At 33.9% G+C, this 17,001-nt stretch overlaps 2 protein-coding genes across 2 annotated transcripts; one reads left to right on the top strand and one right to left on the bottom strand.

Annotated features, from left to right (window-relative positions):
- The first annotated feature begins 4,760 nt into the window (after positions 1–4,760).
- On the top strand, positions 4,761–7,244 carry LOC126719160 (uncharacterized). Its single transcript, XM_050421745.1, has 2 exons — positions 4,761–6,367; positions 6,455–7,244. Exons 1-2 carry the CDS (start codon positions 4,761–4,763, stop codon positions 7,101–7,103), a joined length of 2,256 nt encoding a protein of 751 aa, XP_050277702.1. The 3' UTR covers positions 7,104–7,244.
- Positions 7,245–14,549: 7,305 nt separating this feature from the next.
- Positions 14,550–15,062, bottom strand: LOC126719159 (pectinesterase inhibitor-like). The gene has a single exon (XM_050421744.1). It carries the CDS (start codon positions 15,060–15,062, stop codon positions 14,550–14,552), a length of 513 nt encoding a protein of 170 aa, XP_050277701.1.
- Between the last annotated feature and the right edge of the window lie 1,939 nt (positions 15,063–17,001).

The raw sequence follows: 17,001 nt of genomic DNA, 5'->3' as shown, positions 1-17,001 counted from the left end.
ATCCCTCATTAGATTACATTTTCTTTTTATATCCTTCATGTTTTGCAAAATTTCCAGAAGAACAAAAATCAATAGATATATCATTAATCAAATATTTAAATTTCACATTTTTGTATTCTAAATTTATGCATAAAAAATAAATTAAGAATTGAATAATAAATAATATATGATTGATATGAAATTTAACATATGTGTTGGTGAACATAAGGAACATGCAATTTAATAGTTATATTTTCAAAATATATAGTTATTTTAATTTTTTTAGGGAGAGTTGTAACCAAACTTTGTCAAACTATTAAATGGAATGTCTAGTTCACGCTTTGTAGGTCACTAACATGTATTAATGAATAATACATGTTAGTTAGCTCAACTGATAAAGTCTCTGATGGTTGTATAAGAGATCTGGGGTTCAATCCCCGCCTACACTAAAAACTGATTGGTGTCTTGGTCTGATGATAATGAGCTATCATCAGAAGCGGACGCCATAGGTTGAAATTCTCTCAAAAAAAAAAAAAAAGAATAATGACTTTCCCACTTATTGTTTATTCATGCTTTTGTTAAAATAAGGAGGAAGTAACTTACCATTTTATCCCGTAGAAGCAATAATTTCACCAAGTTATCCAATAGCATTCATTATATATGAAATTTATTTGCAGACTTTTGACTTCCAAAATCATAAAATCAAGGTGTTTAATTCATTGTCAAGTGATAGTAATGAAAACAAAAGATAACCACACAAAAATCTAATAACCAATTTTCTACATTGGATTATTTTAAAAATCAATGGACTATTAATTTAATTTACAAGAATTGTAGTAGATGAATATGGTATTAGCTAAAAACCATTTGACTATTAATTTAATTTGCAAAAATCATGCTTAATTAGGTTGACAAGTTGATAGTTGTTGAAACAATTGCAACCATCGGATCCTTCTGAACTAATGCTATATTTGTGAATTAATAAAACCATTTTGACTTTAAAGCAAAGATATTGTTGAACAGGAAAGAGGAGGGGGAGTGCATTGTTGATTTTGAGTCCATTCATAAATGCTTCTTTGTGGTCATGTACCACAATTGTTAGACCTCTTCACAATTCACAAGAGCTCAATTGCAATTTTTTCCTAATTTATTTATTTATAGACAAAATTTAGTTACAAAATTGGTTGTAACTTAAAGTTACAACCTTACTTAATAAAATAAACATTACTACATATTTGGAAATCTAACCGTTGAATTGCATTGTTGATTTTGTCAATTTGATATTATTTACTATATAATCTATAAGCTCATATTTTATGCATAATTTGAAACTACAAAAACTTGCAATTTAAACAATTTATTGATGACATAGTTATTGATCTTTAATTTTCTAGAAATTTTGCAAGTATGGAGAATATAAAAAGAAGATATAATCCAATGGTGGATTTGTCAAAATTCACCTTTAATAAAAAGATATTGAATAAGATTGTAAACTTAGGTTACAACCAATTTTGTAGTTAAATTTTGTCATTTATTTATTTGTTGTTGTTTTATGAAAGTTGATGCTAATTACGAAAATCACATTCCTTTTATAGTATGCAGGTGCTTTTGGCGATGACAACTATCAACTATATAGCATCATAGTTAGTGGTGTAGGTAGAAATTTAACAGCTTCAAAATCACTGCCACCATTTTCTTAATCACATGAAACATAATTTATCTTGTTCTTTACATCATTTTCTGTATCAAATAGATAAGGGGAACGAATCTTATCTAAAACGGATTTTTATCTTTAAAAAAATAAAAAAATTAGTTCACTTTGGTCCATTTCAGTCTCATTCGGTCCACTTCCCTCCCTCTGGATCCACTTCAATAAGTTTTAGTCCACTTAAGTCCATTCGGTCTACTTTGGTCCATATAGATTGGTCCAAAAGGAAAGTGATTTACAAGTGAATAGATAAAGACTTGATCTAAGCCACCAAAAAAAATAAATAAAAACAAAAAAATTGTGAAAGTGAGAAATAGATAGAGACAAACACACATAAAAATGAAATTGTAAAATTAAGTAAAAAAATATATCAATAAGGAATTGATGAAAAATAATAAAAAGATGGAACATAGAAGTTATTTGTGTTGCAAAGTAATTAAAACTCACATAAATATTAATGTAAGTGTTAGCCACCAATATTTTATGGCAACAAGATCTTTTTTTTTTTTTTTTTTTTTTATACAAGATAGAATTTCTATTCTAGTTTAATCTAAGTATATATGTATACGAAACTCCCTCCTAGAGACTTGAACTTCGACCCTTGCCACCCACACCTTACAAGCATTTATACTTGTGGAGTGATCATCGCACCAAAGGTGCGCGGTGGATAAGGCAGCAAGATCATAAGCTCTAGTAGCAACCTCCTCATCATTGAATGCACATGTATACAAATAATCTTGAACTCTTAAATCATCAATGGTATCTAAACAATATTAGATTTTACATATGGTCACGTTTTTGCTTAGGGTCCACAAACAATACGATACTCATGAAGAGTGTTGCAAAGAAAAATAAATACTAACCCATTTTTGGATTTTGCAAACATGTTTAAAAGTTATAACTATGAAATATTTTAAGTGTTTGTTTGTTTTTTTTTTTTTTTTTTGAAAGGTTAAGTTTTTGATTTTTGAAATCCTAAGAATTGTAATATCCCACTTAACATATTGAAAATAATAGTGATATGTCAAATCTATTGCATTTATTAAGTAGTAAATAGTCTTTAACCAACAACCATAGCATATGTTATATACTTCAGAGTCTCAGGCACCTATCTAAATTGTAAATTTTTATGGGTATACAAGTTCAGGTAATATGAGTTTTATGGGCTTTGATGCTAAATTTTAGCATATCCGGAGTTTTACAACTCCAGATACTGATGCTCTAACTCATACCATCACTTTCCATGAAGACAAGCAATACGGAACCAGGATTATGAATTGGTAGTGCCAATAATTTGTAAACTGTGGTTGTTTGAGCTGATCTGTGGAAGAGGACCAAATTTTATTTCCTTGCCGCGCCCAATTCAAATTACGCCCTAATATACCTACAATTTTTTTATTTTTGGCAACTCGGGACCTAGTGTGACTCCGTCTTTGAAGACAGGCTAAGCCTAAGCTTTAGCATACCTCCATTGGTACTGGGCAGAAATTCTGTCATATTCAGATCGGGTTTATGGAATCAAGAACTCTTTATATATATAGCAGTAATCTCACCTATTCAGCCATTATATCTCGATGTGGACAATAGTATGACTCCGTTATATTGATCCAGTAGATAAACGAGAACAAAGAGCCATCCAAAGTGAGGGTGATAACTCTAAAGCCACTCTTGGCTTTTTCAAAAAGTTCAGGATACTTAATATTTATAAGGGATTGCATAAAGCCTAAAAGCCTATTGAAGTATAATGCCTACCCCACAAGGCTCTAGACATTGCCAATCAGGATGATTTCTTTCACACTGCTATGAAATCGTGAAAACATATATTGTTTCAGCTAAATAAAAATTATAAATAAGATTTTACTCAGGTGAACCCCAATTTTTTTTTTTTTTTTTTTTTTTTTTTGTGTGCAAAATTTAAATTTATATATATGAGATATAATTTCAACCTATAGCATCTTCATATAATGTTTTCTTTTTTTTATCATTAGATCAAAACAATATTTAATTTTTTGTGTAGATTGGTTCGAATACCAAATCTCTTATTAAATAACAAATGAACAAACTAAAACCTGGGATGCACGAACGCGGCTCCCAGGGTCGCGCACCCGCGTCCGACGCGGCGGGACGCGGCGACGCGGGAGGGACGCCGCAGACCGCGCGTCCGTCCCGCGTCGTGCCGCGTCCCGCCACGTGGCAGTGCCCGAATCGGGCCGACGCGGGCCGACGCGGCTCAGATCGGCGCCGATACGGCCGAAATCGGCGCCGACGCGGCCGAAATCGGGCCGACTCGGCCTGTATCGGCCGTATCGGCCGTATCGGCCTGTATCGGCCGAAACGGCCGAAACGGCCGAGTCAGGCCGAAATTAAAAAAAAAAAAAAAAAAAAAAAAAAAAAGGTGCAAAACGCACCGTATTACTAAACCTAAGACTCCTAAGTGCCCAGACCCCCTCAAACCCTCACATTTCGTCCAAACTCTCAAAGTCCATCTCTCTCACTCCGCCCCTCATCTCCCTTCTCTGTGTGTGTACTGTGCTCCGTCCCCCAATTTCTATTCTCTGCGTTTTGAGCATTCTGTGAGTGCTGTGTGCACACTGCCCTGCTTCAGTCTTCAGGTGTGCTCTCTTTTACTCTTTTCTTGAATTTTTATTGTTTGTTCTTTACAATTTCTCTTTGAATCTGAAAATTTATATCCTTGACTGCTTGCTGTGTTTTTTTACTTGTTTTTTCAATTATTTCTTGTGGGAGTTAAAGGGTTTTGTTAACATGTGATTTGTGGTTTGTGGGAGTTAAAGCCTTAAAGGGTTCTGTGTTTTGGTTGCTGTGTTCTGGACCTTCTGGTTGCTGTGTTTTTTTTACTGAACTTGGTTTAATTTATCATTAATTTATTGTGTTAATAGTTATTATTTGTAGGTTATTTGTGAGAGTTAAATGATTTTTTTGGTTATGTGGTTTTGCATTTTTTTGCTGTGAACCTGGCTGCTGTGTTTATTGCTGTGAATTGGTTTGATTTATCATTAATTTATTTAGTTAATAGTTATTATTTGTAGGTTAAATTGAATCTATTGAATTTACAATGGACGAAGTTAATAGCACAGAAAGTTCACAAGAAGTGTCAAATGCTGAATCTCCTCTTTGGCAGTATGTTACTAAAGTAGAAAAACCGGCTGGTGCATCTGTTAAATCTGGTGGAAACACATATTTTAAGTGCAACTATTGTGATATAGTTTTTATGGGATCCTATTCTAGGGTTAAGGCTCATTTATTACAAATTTCCGGCAAAGGTATTAGAGCATGCCGTAATGTGTCAAAGAGCCATAGGTTGGAAATGCAGCGAATGCATGATCAAGTTGAGGCTAATAAGTTAGAGCAAGAACAGAGAAGTCAAATTCCCTTACCCCCACCTCCACCTCCCCCAGGCCGTGGGATACCTATTTCCCCATTTCGGAAACAAGAAGGGAGTGATAGTAGTCATAGTACAAATCCGGTTGATGCTAAGAGGAGGAAGGTGACTATGAATACTACTTTGGAGAAAGCATTTCAGAATAATGCTAGACATGATTTAGATAGTAGAATTGTTAGGATGTTTTACACCGGTGGGCTTCCGTTTAACTTTGCAAGGAACCCACATTATCGTAGTTCCTATGCATTTGCTGCTACTCATAGCATTCCGGGTTATCTTCCTCCTGGATATAATGCTTTGAGAACAACACTTTTGCAAAAGGAAAGAGCCCATGTTGAAAGACTCTTGAAACCAATTAAGGACTCTTGGCTTGAAAATGGTGTAAGTATAGTTTCTGATGGATGGTCAGATCCACAAAGGAGGCCTCTTATTAATGTTATGGCTGTATCAGATGGGGGTCCAGTATTTATAAAGGCAATTGATGGGTCAGGTGAGTTCAAAGATAAGCATTACATTGCTGGGGTGTTGAAGGATGCTATAAAAGAGATTGGGCATGAAAAAGTTGTCCAAGTCATCACTGATAATGCAAATGTGATGAAGGCTGCTGGAGCTCTTATTGAGGGTGAGTATCCTAAAATATTTTGGACACCTTGTGTTGTCCACACTCTCAATCTAGCTTTGAAGAATATTTGTGCAGCAAAAAATACTGAAAAGAATGAAGTTACATATGAGGAATGTAGTTGGATTACACGTGTTGCTGATGATGCATCCTTCATACGTGTTTTTATCATGAACCATTCTATGAGGTTGGCAATGTTTAATGAATTTTGTCCATTAAAATTGCTCCAAGTTGCTGATACTAGGTTTGCTTCGGTGGTTGTAACATTGAAAAGGTTGAAGTTGATAAAAAGATGCCTTCAAGCCATGGCTATTAGTGACCAATGGGCTTCTTATAGGGAGGATGACGTTGGAAAAGCTCAAAAGGTGAAAGATATGATTCTAAGTGATCTTTGGTGGGATAATATTGATTATATCCTTGAATTCACGGCACCCATTTATGATATGCTACGAATAGCCGACACAGATAAGCCTTGTCTTCATCTTGTGTATGAGATGTGGGATTCCATGATAGAGAAGGTGAAAGCAGTGATATATCGGCATGAAGGCTTGGAAGATGATCAATATAGCTCATTTTGGGTTGTGGTGTATGATATACTCATTGATCGGTGGACTAAAAATTCTACACCACTACATTGCTTGGCTCATTCCTTAAATCCTAAGTAAGTACATTCATTATCTATTTTCCTTAGTTCACCCTTTAGTAAAACACACATTTGATCTATATTTGTTTTTTAATCTTTAACTAGGTATTATTCCATTGAATGGATTTCGGAGAATCCAAAACGCATCCCTCCACATCGGGATCATGAAATTTCTATGGAAAGAAGCAAGTGTTTGGAGCGATACTTTGAAGATGAGAATGACTTAACGGTGGTGAAGTATGAGTTTGCTAAATTTTCAGGAGGGAGGTTTCCTTCACCAAGTGCCTTGACGGATAGGTGGACCTTACTACCGTTGGTTTGGTGGCAATACCATGGCTCCGCATTTCCAACTCTTCAAACCCTTGCCCTTAAACTTCTTGGACAACCTTGCTCATCCTCATGTGCTGAGAGAAATTGGAGCACGTACAAATTCATTCATTCCTTAAAAAGAAACAAAATGGCTCCTGCACGCGCTGAGGATTTGGTATATGTGCATTCTAATCTTCGACTCTTGTCAAGGCGCAATGAAGAGTACATACATACCGCAACAAAGATGTGGGATATTGCGGGAGACTCTTGGAATGAGAGCGACATGCATGGAGGAGCTGGAATTCTTGAGAATGCAGCTCTTACACTTGATGAGCCAGAGTTGGAGGCTATAGTTATTGGGAATGTTAACACTAGTGCTACTACTAGTGAAAGTGAAGTTCGAAGTGAAGCTATTGATCTTGAGGATGATGATATTTGTGTTTGATTGTTTTGTTGATTATCTTTTATTTTGTTTTAGTTTCAAACTTATGAGTTGTATTCTAATTTCCAAACATCATGGAATGTTTTAGTTTCAATCTTGTGGATTATATTTAATTTATGAACATCATGTTTTAGTTGTTATCTATTGCTCTTAAATTTGGTATTTGTTTATATAATGTGAAAAAGTAAAAGTATGCTTAGCAATATATTAAACATATATTATAAAAATATTTTTAATAATTTTTTAATCGCCGAATCCTGCCGCACCCGCACCCACCTTTTTCAAAAATTGCCGAGTCCCGCACCCGCACCCGCACCCGCACCCGAGTCTCGAAACGCACCCGTGCTTCATAGACTAAAACCCACAACCCCAATTGTTGATATACAACATACAACGTCCCTACTTAAGCTAAGCCTAATATAAAAACCAAACAGTAAAATATCTCACAATTTGGATAACTATAAATGGCGGTCAACCGTAATTTATTGAAAACACAGTTTTCAATATGGTGTGCATTAAAAAAAAAAAAAAAAAAAACTTTTTCCTTTTTTTTTTTGAAGGTGAAAACATTTTTCTTTGAATCCCTGAATATTTAAAATCCACAAGCATTCAACCAATCTATTTAGGAAAAAGAAGAAGCAATTTTTAATTTTTTATGGCGATGTCACAAGATTAATAATTATCTTTTCTCTGGCACCAATACCCCGCAGTCCACATACCATCTTTCAATTTGTATATCATTTATAATGATATCTTTTGAGGGTTTTTTTTTTTTTTTTTTCCCACCTAGGAAACTAATTATGGGTTCAAAAATCAAAATGCCATTAATTTGGGGAATTTTAGGGTTGAAAAGTATTTTAGAAAAGTTATGGGATTAAAATGTAAGTTTGGCCCGTTTGGGAGGCTGTGTTTGTGGCTTGTGGACCCACGGGTTGGGCTTAGGATTCTAGATGGGTTAGGCTGGAGCTTTTAATTTGATTTGGGCCCAAGGTTCTGTTTTGAGGGCTATGGCCTATGAGAGGTTTTTTTTTTTTTTTTTTTTGCTGTTGTTTTTGGTAGAGTAGAGGGTTGAGGATGATCGATGTTGATTGGTGGAGGATGAGAACCAAAAGGAAAGAGGAAATACCAAGGTTAGGCCATGGGAATGGGGTTTTCCTGGGACCTTGGGGACCTCTCAAAATGGGCTGATGATTGTTTTTCTTGTTCATAATGAATAATGAATAGGAGAAAAATAGGTATTTATATAGGGTTTTTTAGGGTTTTGAGAATATGGATAAAAATGGTAACTACTCAAGGATAAGAATGCGATTGGTGACACCACTCAATTTTCGCCCATGACCGGTCAAATCAAAAGAAATTGCATGGTCTTAAATATAGCACCAAAATTAATCTAATCGCATGGTTAGATTTCAATTAAAGCTTAATTAAATTTAGCCAATCGCATAAAAATTAAAATATGACATATTATGCTTAAACATTTGAAGTTTGAGGGTAGTAACTATTTTGTAGTGGGGCATACTAAAACTGAGCAAAGCGATCTAATGTTGGGATTGATCTCTTGGGGTGAGTGATTTTGCATTAGAGCATCAAAGCTCTAAAAAACCTGCACAAGACTCTCTAAGCTGATAGCCTAAAATTGAAAAAATGAAAATAAATTAAATCGTCTTGTGATAGGATAGGTAATGTTTAGTGGTTTCAGGCTTTATAAGTGAATGAATGTTTAGAGGAGAAGATCAGTTAGATAAATGCTAAGCAGTAGTCAAGATTAATCATCACCTGTACATGAAGCCAAATAATATGAAATGCTTCAAAATAAGAAGACTATCTAGAGAAGCAAATGTACAGTTAATCATGTAAAAATAGCCTATTATCCTGTCTACTTTGCTGGCTAATAGGTTTAATTATAGGGTAAATTACAATTTTCTTATCCTGTCTACTTTGGTAGGCCAATCGATTTAATTACAAGGTAAATTACAATTTTTAACCCTAAATTATCATCCAAATTATACTTAACCTCAAGAACTATTGAAACGCATGATTAATCCTCCAAAGTTTAACTTTGTTTCAATGCTCTCTGCCGTCTGTTTTAGTATTAAGTTTGACGGAAATGAGCATTGAAAGACCAATTTACTCCTCTTTCCAAAATAGATTACTAAAGGGTAAATTAGTCTTTCAATGCAAAATTATATTAAAATTAACTACAAAACAAACGTCAAGGGGTTAAGTGTAACATATTTTTAAAATTGGGATGCTTATTATGCGTTTCGATAATTCAAAAAGATAAGTGTAATCAAAAAAATAGTTTTTGGTAGAAATACGTAATTTGCCCTAATTAATATTATAAAATATCATGGAACCTACTCGTGCTTTCTTTGGAAAACTCACCTCTAGCAAGCTAACTGTGAGGTCCCTTTTCAAATAGCTTTTGGGAGGACACAAAGATGACCTAGTCTATATCCCTCTATAGGAACTTAGTAATTTTTGGGCAGCATTTTTTGTTCATACAAGAAGTCACTCTTTTCCATAAACATTTCATCTTGACATTCATATAATTCGGGCTTTGCTGAACTTCAGATTCTCACACGCACGGAAACTTTGTGTGTTCCTCAAAATTTTGGTATCCCATTTAAATCTTAATCATTCTGTTTGTTGAAAGTAGGTAAGAATACATAAACTAAGGAAAACGACCTATTTTGCATTTTTACAACCAAAACTACCGCATTGAGTCTATATATATAATTAATTAAAGTTAAGAGTATGTTTCTCCTATCTGACAATTGTCAAGGTAGTTTGTTCACTGTAGATTGAATCTAAGTACAAAGAGAGTTCTTGATCGCTGATAGCGTTATGACTTTATGTAAAAATGTTCTATTGTTAAAAAAAGTTGGCAGTTGAGCAATAAGAGGTACCAGTTGAACCTCGGATGTTTTTCATAAAAATGTCAATTGAATCACAAAACTCTTGAAGTATACGTGTTTTACTTAATTGTTTTTGTCTGAATCCTTTCTTATTTCACTGAGAACTTGATCCAACTGCACATCTTGCGGACAACAATCCAGCCATTCAGGTCGTTTTGTGTGCACTTTAATGCCTCTTCTTGTGTTTTTGTGGTATTCTTGCATTTGGGTCAGCTTGATATAAACTAGTGCGATTTTTTTTTTTTTTTTTTACCAACATATTAAACGCAATAAACTAGTTCCAACTTCCAAGTACCCTTCAGGGGAAAATAATCCAAGTATTTTTTTTTTAAATAATAATAATCACATATACGTCATTCTACACGCGAATCTGTGTGGGGAGCATGAATGATGATAGTCACTTACAATTAAGATTCTCAAGCAGCCAAACAGAATGCATGGGCTGGTCTTACAAAATATCATGCGCTGTCTTTTCATACATTTTTTTTTTTTTTTTTTTTTGAATACGTTAGTTTCAAGTTGGCGAGGATATAACTTTGAATATCTTTATTGAAAACATACTAATCAGTTAAATTATAAGATTTTTTTTATAATGAAAGTCAAGAAAATTTTATTAAAACTGCAAAATTTGAACAAACTATTCTGAATTTCCAACTAATTTTCCAACTAATGCTTGCTTAGCTATAACTACATCAAAGAAAACTTGAGGGGCAGAGCCTAAATAAACAAACCAGCCAGCTTGTTTGATAAAGACCAGGTTGCTAAGTAATGGGCTGCACCATTTGCTTCTCTTAGAACCCAGTTAAACTGTATATTCTGAGAGAGATTTTCCAGCCTAATTGTATCAGCAATCAAAACTGCAATTCTCCATGGATCATCTCAAATATTCATCAATAAATAAAAATTAATTTTTTTTATCAAAGGAAAACCTAAAAAAGAAAAATCTTTTAATTAGATGTGACAATAATTGTTTGTTTTTCTGAGTTTTAAAGTGTATAAACCATTAATATTTGCTTGGTATGTGAGTTCAAATAACAGTTTTTAGTGTTTAAATAATGAAAACTGTGAGTCCCAAAGAAAAATGTGTTTAGTAGGAGTGTTTGATTAAGAGTGTTTTTGAGTCATAATTCTAAATTTAAAGTATTTAAACGCTGTATTTTATGTACTTATCCGCAGTAGCTTTTAGTTCTTGTCTAATAGTTTTGAGTAGCATTATTATAATTATTTTGAAAATTATTGGACCCAGATGATGTTGACGGCACATAAAACACACAATTTTTCTTAAAATGTTAGTAGTTAGTGTCCCTTATGTAGGAAAATGGTCCCATGCATACAACTTAATTAGGTGAGCTAATCAAGTTGCCTTGCTTAACACAATTGAATCTACTACTACTATTTCGACGTACTGAGATTCCCATCCCAACAGACACGGGAACATTTAAAAAGCAGCCTTAGCTAGCGTGATAGTGCCTTCTTTGTATATTTAGAGCTCTCTCAAGCTCTCTCCATCTTTTCTTTTCTTTTTCTTTTTTTCTTTTTTTTCCTAATCACTCTCCACCTTTTCTTTTTCATGCACCTGACCACCGAAGCACATAATACATAGAGTACTGTTTGTTACACACGTGTGTATATACAAACGTGCATAATAAGTTTTAGCCTAATACATATTATGTGGACAGTCGAGTTTTTTTTGGTGGGGGACGATCAAAATAAATATATATAATATAAAATATATGCATCTAGTGAACTGGGGTATTAACTCTTTGCAAGCCTAGGGCACTCGAAGAATTGAGCATCTGTAAGATTGAGTTATTTGACACACGAACTCTGTTTTGGCCACCACTTTGAAAAGAAAGTATTTTTCGATTAAAATATATATATATATATATATATATATATATATATATATATACACTCACTATATATGGAATGGAAGAGCCATGTGGATGTGAAACCTCTGATGCAAAGACACAATCCTTGCCCAGACTCGGTGCAAAGTAGGCTCTGGTACATCTATAGAAGCGTATTATAGATTATGGATCCATTTGGATCGAACTTATTGTTGTTGAAACTGAAAACTGAAAACTGAAAACTGATATTAATATTTTTTTTTCTGAATAAATTGGCTGTGGGTCCCATGAACAGTACTGCTATAGTGTATGAACAGTACTGCTACAATGATAATTGTCCCCTGCCTTTCAGCAAAACGCGTGAAATGAAAAAAAAGAAAAAAAAGAACACAGACGCAAACAGACGTAGACGCAGGTTTCAGCGCAATCTAAACGGCACCTATGTATCCAGCAAAGAGAAAAAAAGGGCCAAATAGGAGCAAGCTTTGGCCCATAGGGCATCCATTAACATTTCTCATGTGATGATAGAATGATGAGTAGAAGCATGAAAAAGAGAGCACATATAAAAGTTTACGTGATTCGGCCTAACAGCTTATGTCCATAATGAGAAAACCCTTGACGACTACATATTATATTAAGAACTTATGTTACAATGAATCCAATATATAGTTTATATATTAGAGAATATTTTACTAACTTTAGACTAACCATAAATCAACGTAGCCTACGTTTGGATTACACTGAAATTATTTCAGTGCATGCATTTAGGCTTTTTAGTGGTTCTTGTGCACTATTCACAGAACCTTTAAGTACTTTTTTCAACAAAAACAACTTTAAAATTGAATCTCACAGCACTATTCACATATTTAAAAATTATTTTGTTACAATATTTTCAGTTTTCAATTTTTAATTTTTAGTTTTCAGCAATAACCAATATCTAAACAAACCCTTAAAGTTAAAATATGATTGTTTTACAAGTACATAAACCTACAATTGGTATGAGCAACCCAGACCATAATATGTCTAACATTTTCGAAGTTATGCTCCTAGTTACAATCATTTGGCCTCCTTCGTTCAATGGATTCAAGCATATAGACTATAGTCTATACTAAAGATTGTTGCTCAAGGAACAACAAATGCATGTTTTACCCATCTACACGCCCAACTCAATAAAGAGGCCCACAAAATGGAAAACATATATAGTGGAACTCTAAAACATCCCATGCATGTCTAGTTACTCTATTCATATATGGAAGCTGTTTCATAATGTTCTTCAAAGTACGAGCTCACAAGAGGAGTAGAAGACATCTAAATAGGAACAACTCTTGCGCATTATGTGGGGAACAACCAGAGTCCAGACTCCAGAGACACAGGATCAACTATCTTTTTGATTCTCTGAATTGCCACTTCTCTCACACCATTACTGCCTAGCTAACGTGTCTTTGTAATTTTGTTGCACCTGTACCCGAAAAATAAAAAATTAATCACAAAAGTGTTTGAAATATATACGGAATCATTTCATACGTACAGACAAAGGAAAAGTTTAACTTCAAATATATTTAAAAATATTTTTCTTAGTCATTAAATATTTAAGTATAGTTTTAATTGTATAATTTTTTTAATGAATTGCGTGATTTATTTTAATAATACATATGAATATTCTTATTAATTGTCATTAGAAGAATTTAAAAAAAAAAAATTTGATAATTAAGCAGGGTTGAATGTTTCGTTTTCAAATGTTAGGAGGTTCAAGGCTCTACGCATAATACAACAACTATTAAAACACTTGGCTTCAGCAAAAAAAAAAAAAAAATTTATTAAAACACATGGCCCAAAAAATAATAATTAAAATTAATGATTTTATATTTTGATGACCTAATGGTCCAAATCAAAACTTGTGTTGAAAATGGCCAACAACACATCATTGAGCGTGAAAAGGCACCACGGATTAGAGATTGGAGAATTCGGTGGAAACTGGAAAGTAGCCAAACACGCTCACAAGTGACAAAACCGCAAAAGACTTCTCTCGGTATGATAAAATGAAATAATCGCGACAAAATCAAGACTTTCCGTCCATGTCATAATGACGCACAACGTGCGCACCATACGTTACTTTCCTGATGCTAACTAATCTCGCGCGCCATCTAAAAGCGCGTCAAGCGCGCGTAGTTTCTAAAAAAGCCAAACTAGCCGAATAGATGGCATGTGTAGCAGGCAACGATGTTTGTGAGGGCCCTCCAATCTGCGTGTTCTAAACTTTTAAAGCCTTTTGAAAGGGCGCGCATCTGTCCAGTGACTTACATTTATTTTTGGAACACATTTATTTTTAGACACATGTTATAATCGCAACAAATTTTGTATCATGTAACACTAAACAAAAGCCACACTTCTTTTGAAAAGACCTAGAACTGCTATAAATGCTCTTGATGAGTTATAGATCTCATTCATTTTATATATATGAGGTGATATCAATATTACATAATTTATATAAAACAAAATTTAGGTACAGATATTTTAGATGTTGTTCTTTAAATTCTTCTCTTAAGATTTAGTCATGTGGTTATTTAACTAAAAAATAGACTTTCATCCCATAAAAAAAAATCCACATGAGACAACACGGAAGTAGATGAGCACCAACTTGATAGTTGGAAAATTTATTTATGCCAACATTGAATCAAGGCTTAGAGGTGATTGGTAATGGCTAACACATTGCTGCATAGCTGACTAAATGTGGTACTTGAAGAAGTTATTGGAGACTTGACGGATTGATCTTCGAAACTTTGGTTACACGAGTCTGCATCGTTCATGGCAGCTGAGACCCATGTATTAACATCATTATATTTCTTAGATCCCAAGGCAGTGGTCGAGGACTGAATTTGATCAATTGCATCTCCATAGTTCTCAGCACAATCAGATAAGGCTTGCTTCAAGCCCTCATCCGTTGCTGAACCTTGCTGTTTTTTGACTTCCGCATTTACTGCTTGAGCTTTAGTCCCTGCATGTTTTAGTGCAACTTTGGCTATAGTCAGGAGATCTTTTGCCGATGTGGCCTCAGGGTCTGATTGAAGAGTGCTTAGGCACAGTGGCTTGTACGAAGTGTAACCACAAGCTTGCGCAATCAAGTTCTGGCAAAAAATTTGGGTTGGAAAGACAGTCAAAAGAAGCACAAAGACGAGGCTTGAAATGGGATTCATGTTTTCACTATAATGTTTTCTTTTCAGATAAATTTTATTTTTTTAAATAGGTAAAGTCAATGTAGCGATAGTACTTTTTTTTTTGGGTGTTTTTGAGAAACTTGTAGCTATTGGACTATGGTTATATAGAAAAAAGTTGGGATGTGATCGGTTCTAAGTTCAACTACCTATTTTGAAAGTTGATCTATAAAAAGTAAATGGAATATTTTAGCACAGGATTGAATTACATATGACCAGACAACCACACTGTTTAATCGGTCTCTTTGACCTTACATTGGTTATTATGAGTTGGCTGAATAAAAAGAAACTTCGACCCAAAACACGATTATTATTATGGTTATTATGAGTTGGCTGAATAAAAAGAAGCTTCGACCCAAAACACGATTATTATTATTATTATTATTATTATTATTATTTATGAACAAATATTCTGTGAATATAATATATGAATTTTACTAATGCGTGCAATGTAAACCATTTTGTGAAACTTTTTATGAAAAAATAAAAAAGTGATCAACTTTTTTGTCAGCCGTTTTAATTTCCTATAAAAGGATTCCTAAAATGGATGGTAAATATGTGCCATAAGGGCATACATTAACCTGACTCATAATAGTTATATATATATATATATATATATTGTGGTGGCATTTTCCTAACAACCCTAAGTTGAATGGGCTTAAGCCGCCAATTTATTTGTATTCTTGGTTAGGTTTAGTCCATTATGGGAGATCTCTAATGCAATTTATGCTATGATGGACAACACCCTAGTTCTATTTTACTATTAGGCTACTTCGAATCAAGCCTAGTCGAGAAGGCTTTCAAGCAGCTGAGTAACCGATTTCCTTATTTGAAATATGAGCAAGATTTCTCTGATCCCAAGACTGTGTTCTCACTTTTCTCTCGTGTATCCTTCTCCCAATTTTCATTCCAACCCCTTATTTGGTTTTCCTTTCTCCTTTTATACCATACTCTTAGTGGAGCCCTTATGATGGTAGAATATTCCACACGCGTGTGGGCCCTACCACCCTCAGGGCTTAAGTGGTTCTTTGTGTCTAAGTACTATTCATGCTTGTCAAATCATTTATCAAAAGTGGGGCATGAAATTATGACATTGTAAAGATCATTTAGTAACTTGTGCTTAATGCCAATTTTGTGCTTAGCAAGATGTTTGTCCCCATATTAACACATGTCCTCAGCGAGGCCAGTTATCATCGGCGGGACCCTCCGAGGTGAGGCATCTCTGACCATGTTTCACCAAGCTAAGGTGGATGACAATAGGACCAACTAGATTTAGATGGGCCAAGCCCAAATTAGGGGTGTGCCTTTCTTTTTACCCCTACTATATATATTATACTAATAACAAGACTCTCTATTTAGGTTTCATCATTTTGTATATTAAAATATTCTCACACAAATTCTTAAACTCTCTAAAATACCCTAACCTTTTATATATATATATATATATATATATATGTTTTCTTTAGAATCTTTTTGTAAAATGTAAATAAGTATAAAATGGTTTTTTGGATTGTTAATTTTGGTTTTAAAAGGAATTAAGGCCCTGTATGGTTATCATTGGGGGTGAATTCATTTTCTCTTTTCATTTTTTAAACTCTTTTTTTTTTCTCAAATCTTGTATTCATTTTCTCTACCCAACCCATTTCATGTTTGTCATTATTTTCTAGTCTAGTTTTTACTTTGTTTTTTCACTTTATATTTTTCGATTAAAAATTCAACACGATTGAGAGAGAGACTGTGTGTTTTTTGATGGGACAAGTCAATGTTAGAGGGACCCACAGATTTGGTTTTTTACGAAAATGCCATTGTATTCATTTTCAAGAAAATAAAAACACCAAAAAGTTGTATTCAGTTTTTGTATTCAAATCCATTTTTTTTGGATACTGAAAATGAAAATTGAGTGCAAATACAGAGTCAAACA

This window comes from Quercus robur, chromosome 3 (genome assembly GCF_932294415.1).
Source record: "Quercus robur chromosome 3, dhQueRobu3.1, whole genome shotgun sequence".
In the NCBI taxonomy this organism is placed as follows: domain Eukaryota; kingdom Viridiplantae; phylum Streptophyta; class Magnoliopsida; order Fagales; family Fagaceae; genus Quercus; species Quercus robur.
Note: the sequence above shows the minus strand (reverse complement) of the source record. Positions and strands in the feature narration are given on the sequence as shown.

Bases quoted from the DNA above. Each gene is read 5' to 3' on its own strand.
- LOC126719160 (XM_050421745.1), top strand. From the start codon at position 4,761: ATGGACGAAGTTAATAGCACAGAAAGTTCACAAGAAGTGTCAAATGCT. The intron at 6,368-6,454 runs GTAAGTACATTC...ATCTTTAACTAG, and splicing joins GCTCATTCCTTAAATCCTAA to GTATTATTCCATTGAATGGA.
- LOC126719159 (XM_050421744.1), bottom strand. From the start codon at position 15,062: ATGAATCCCATTTCAAGCCTCGTCTTTGTGCTTCTTTTGACTGTCTTT.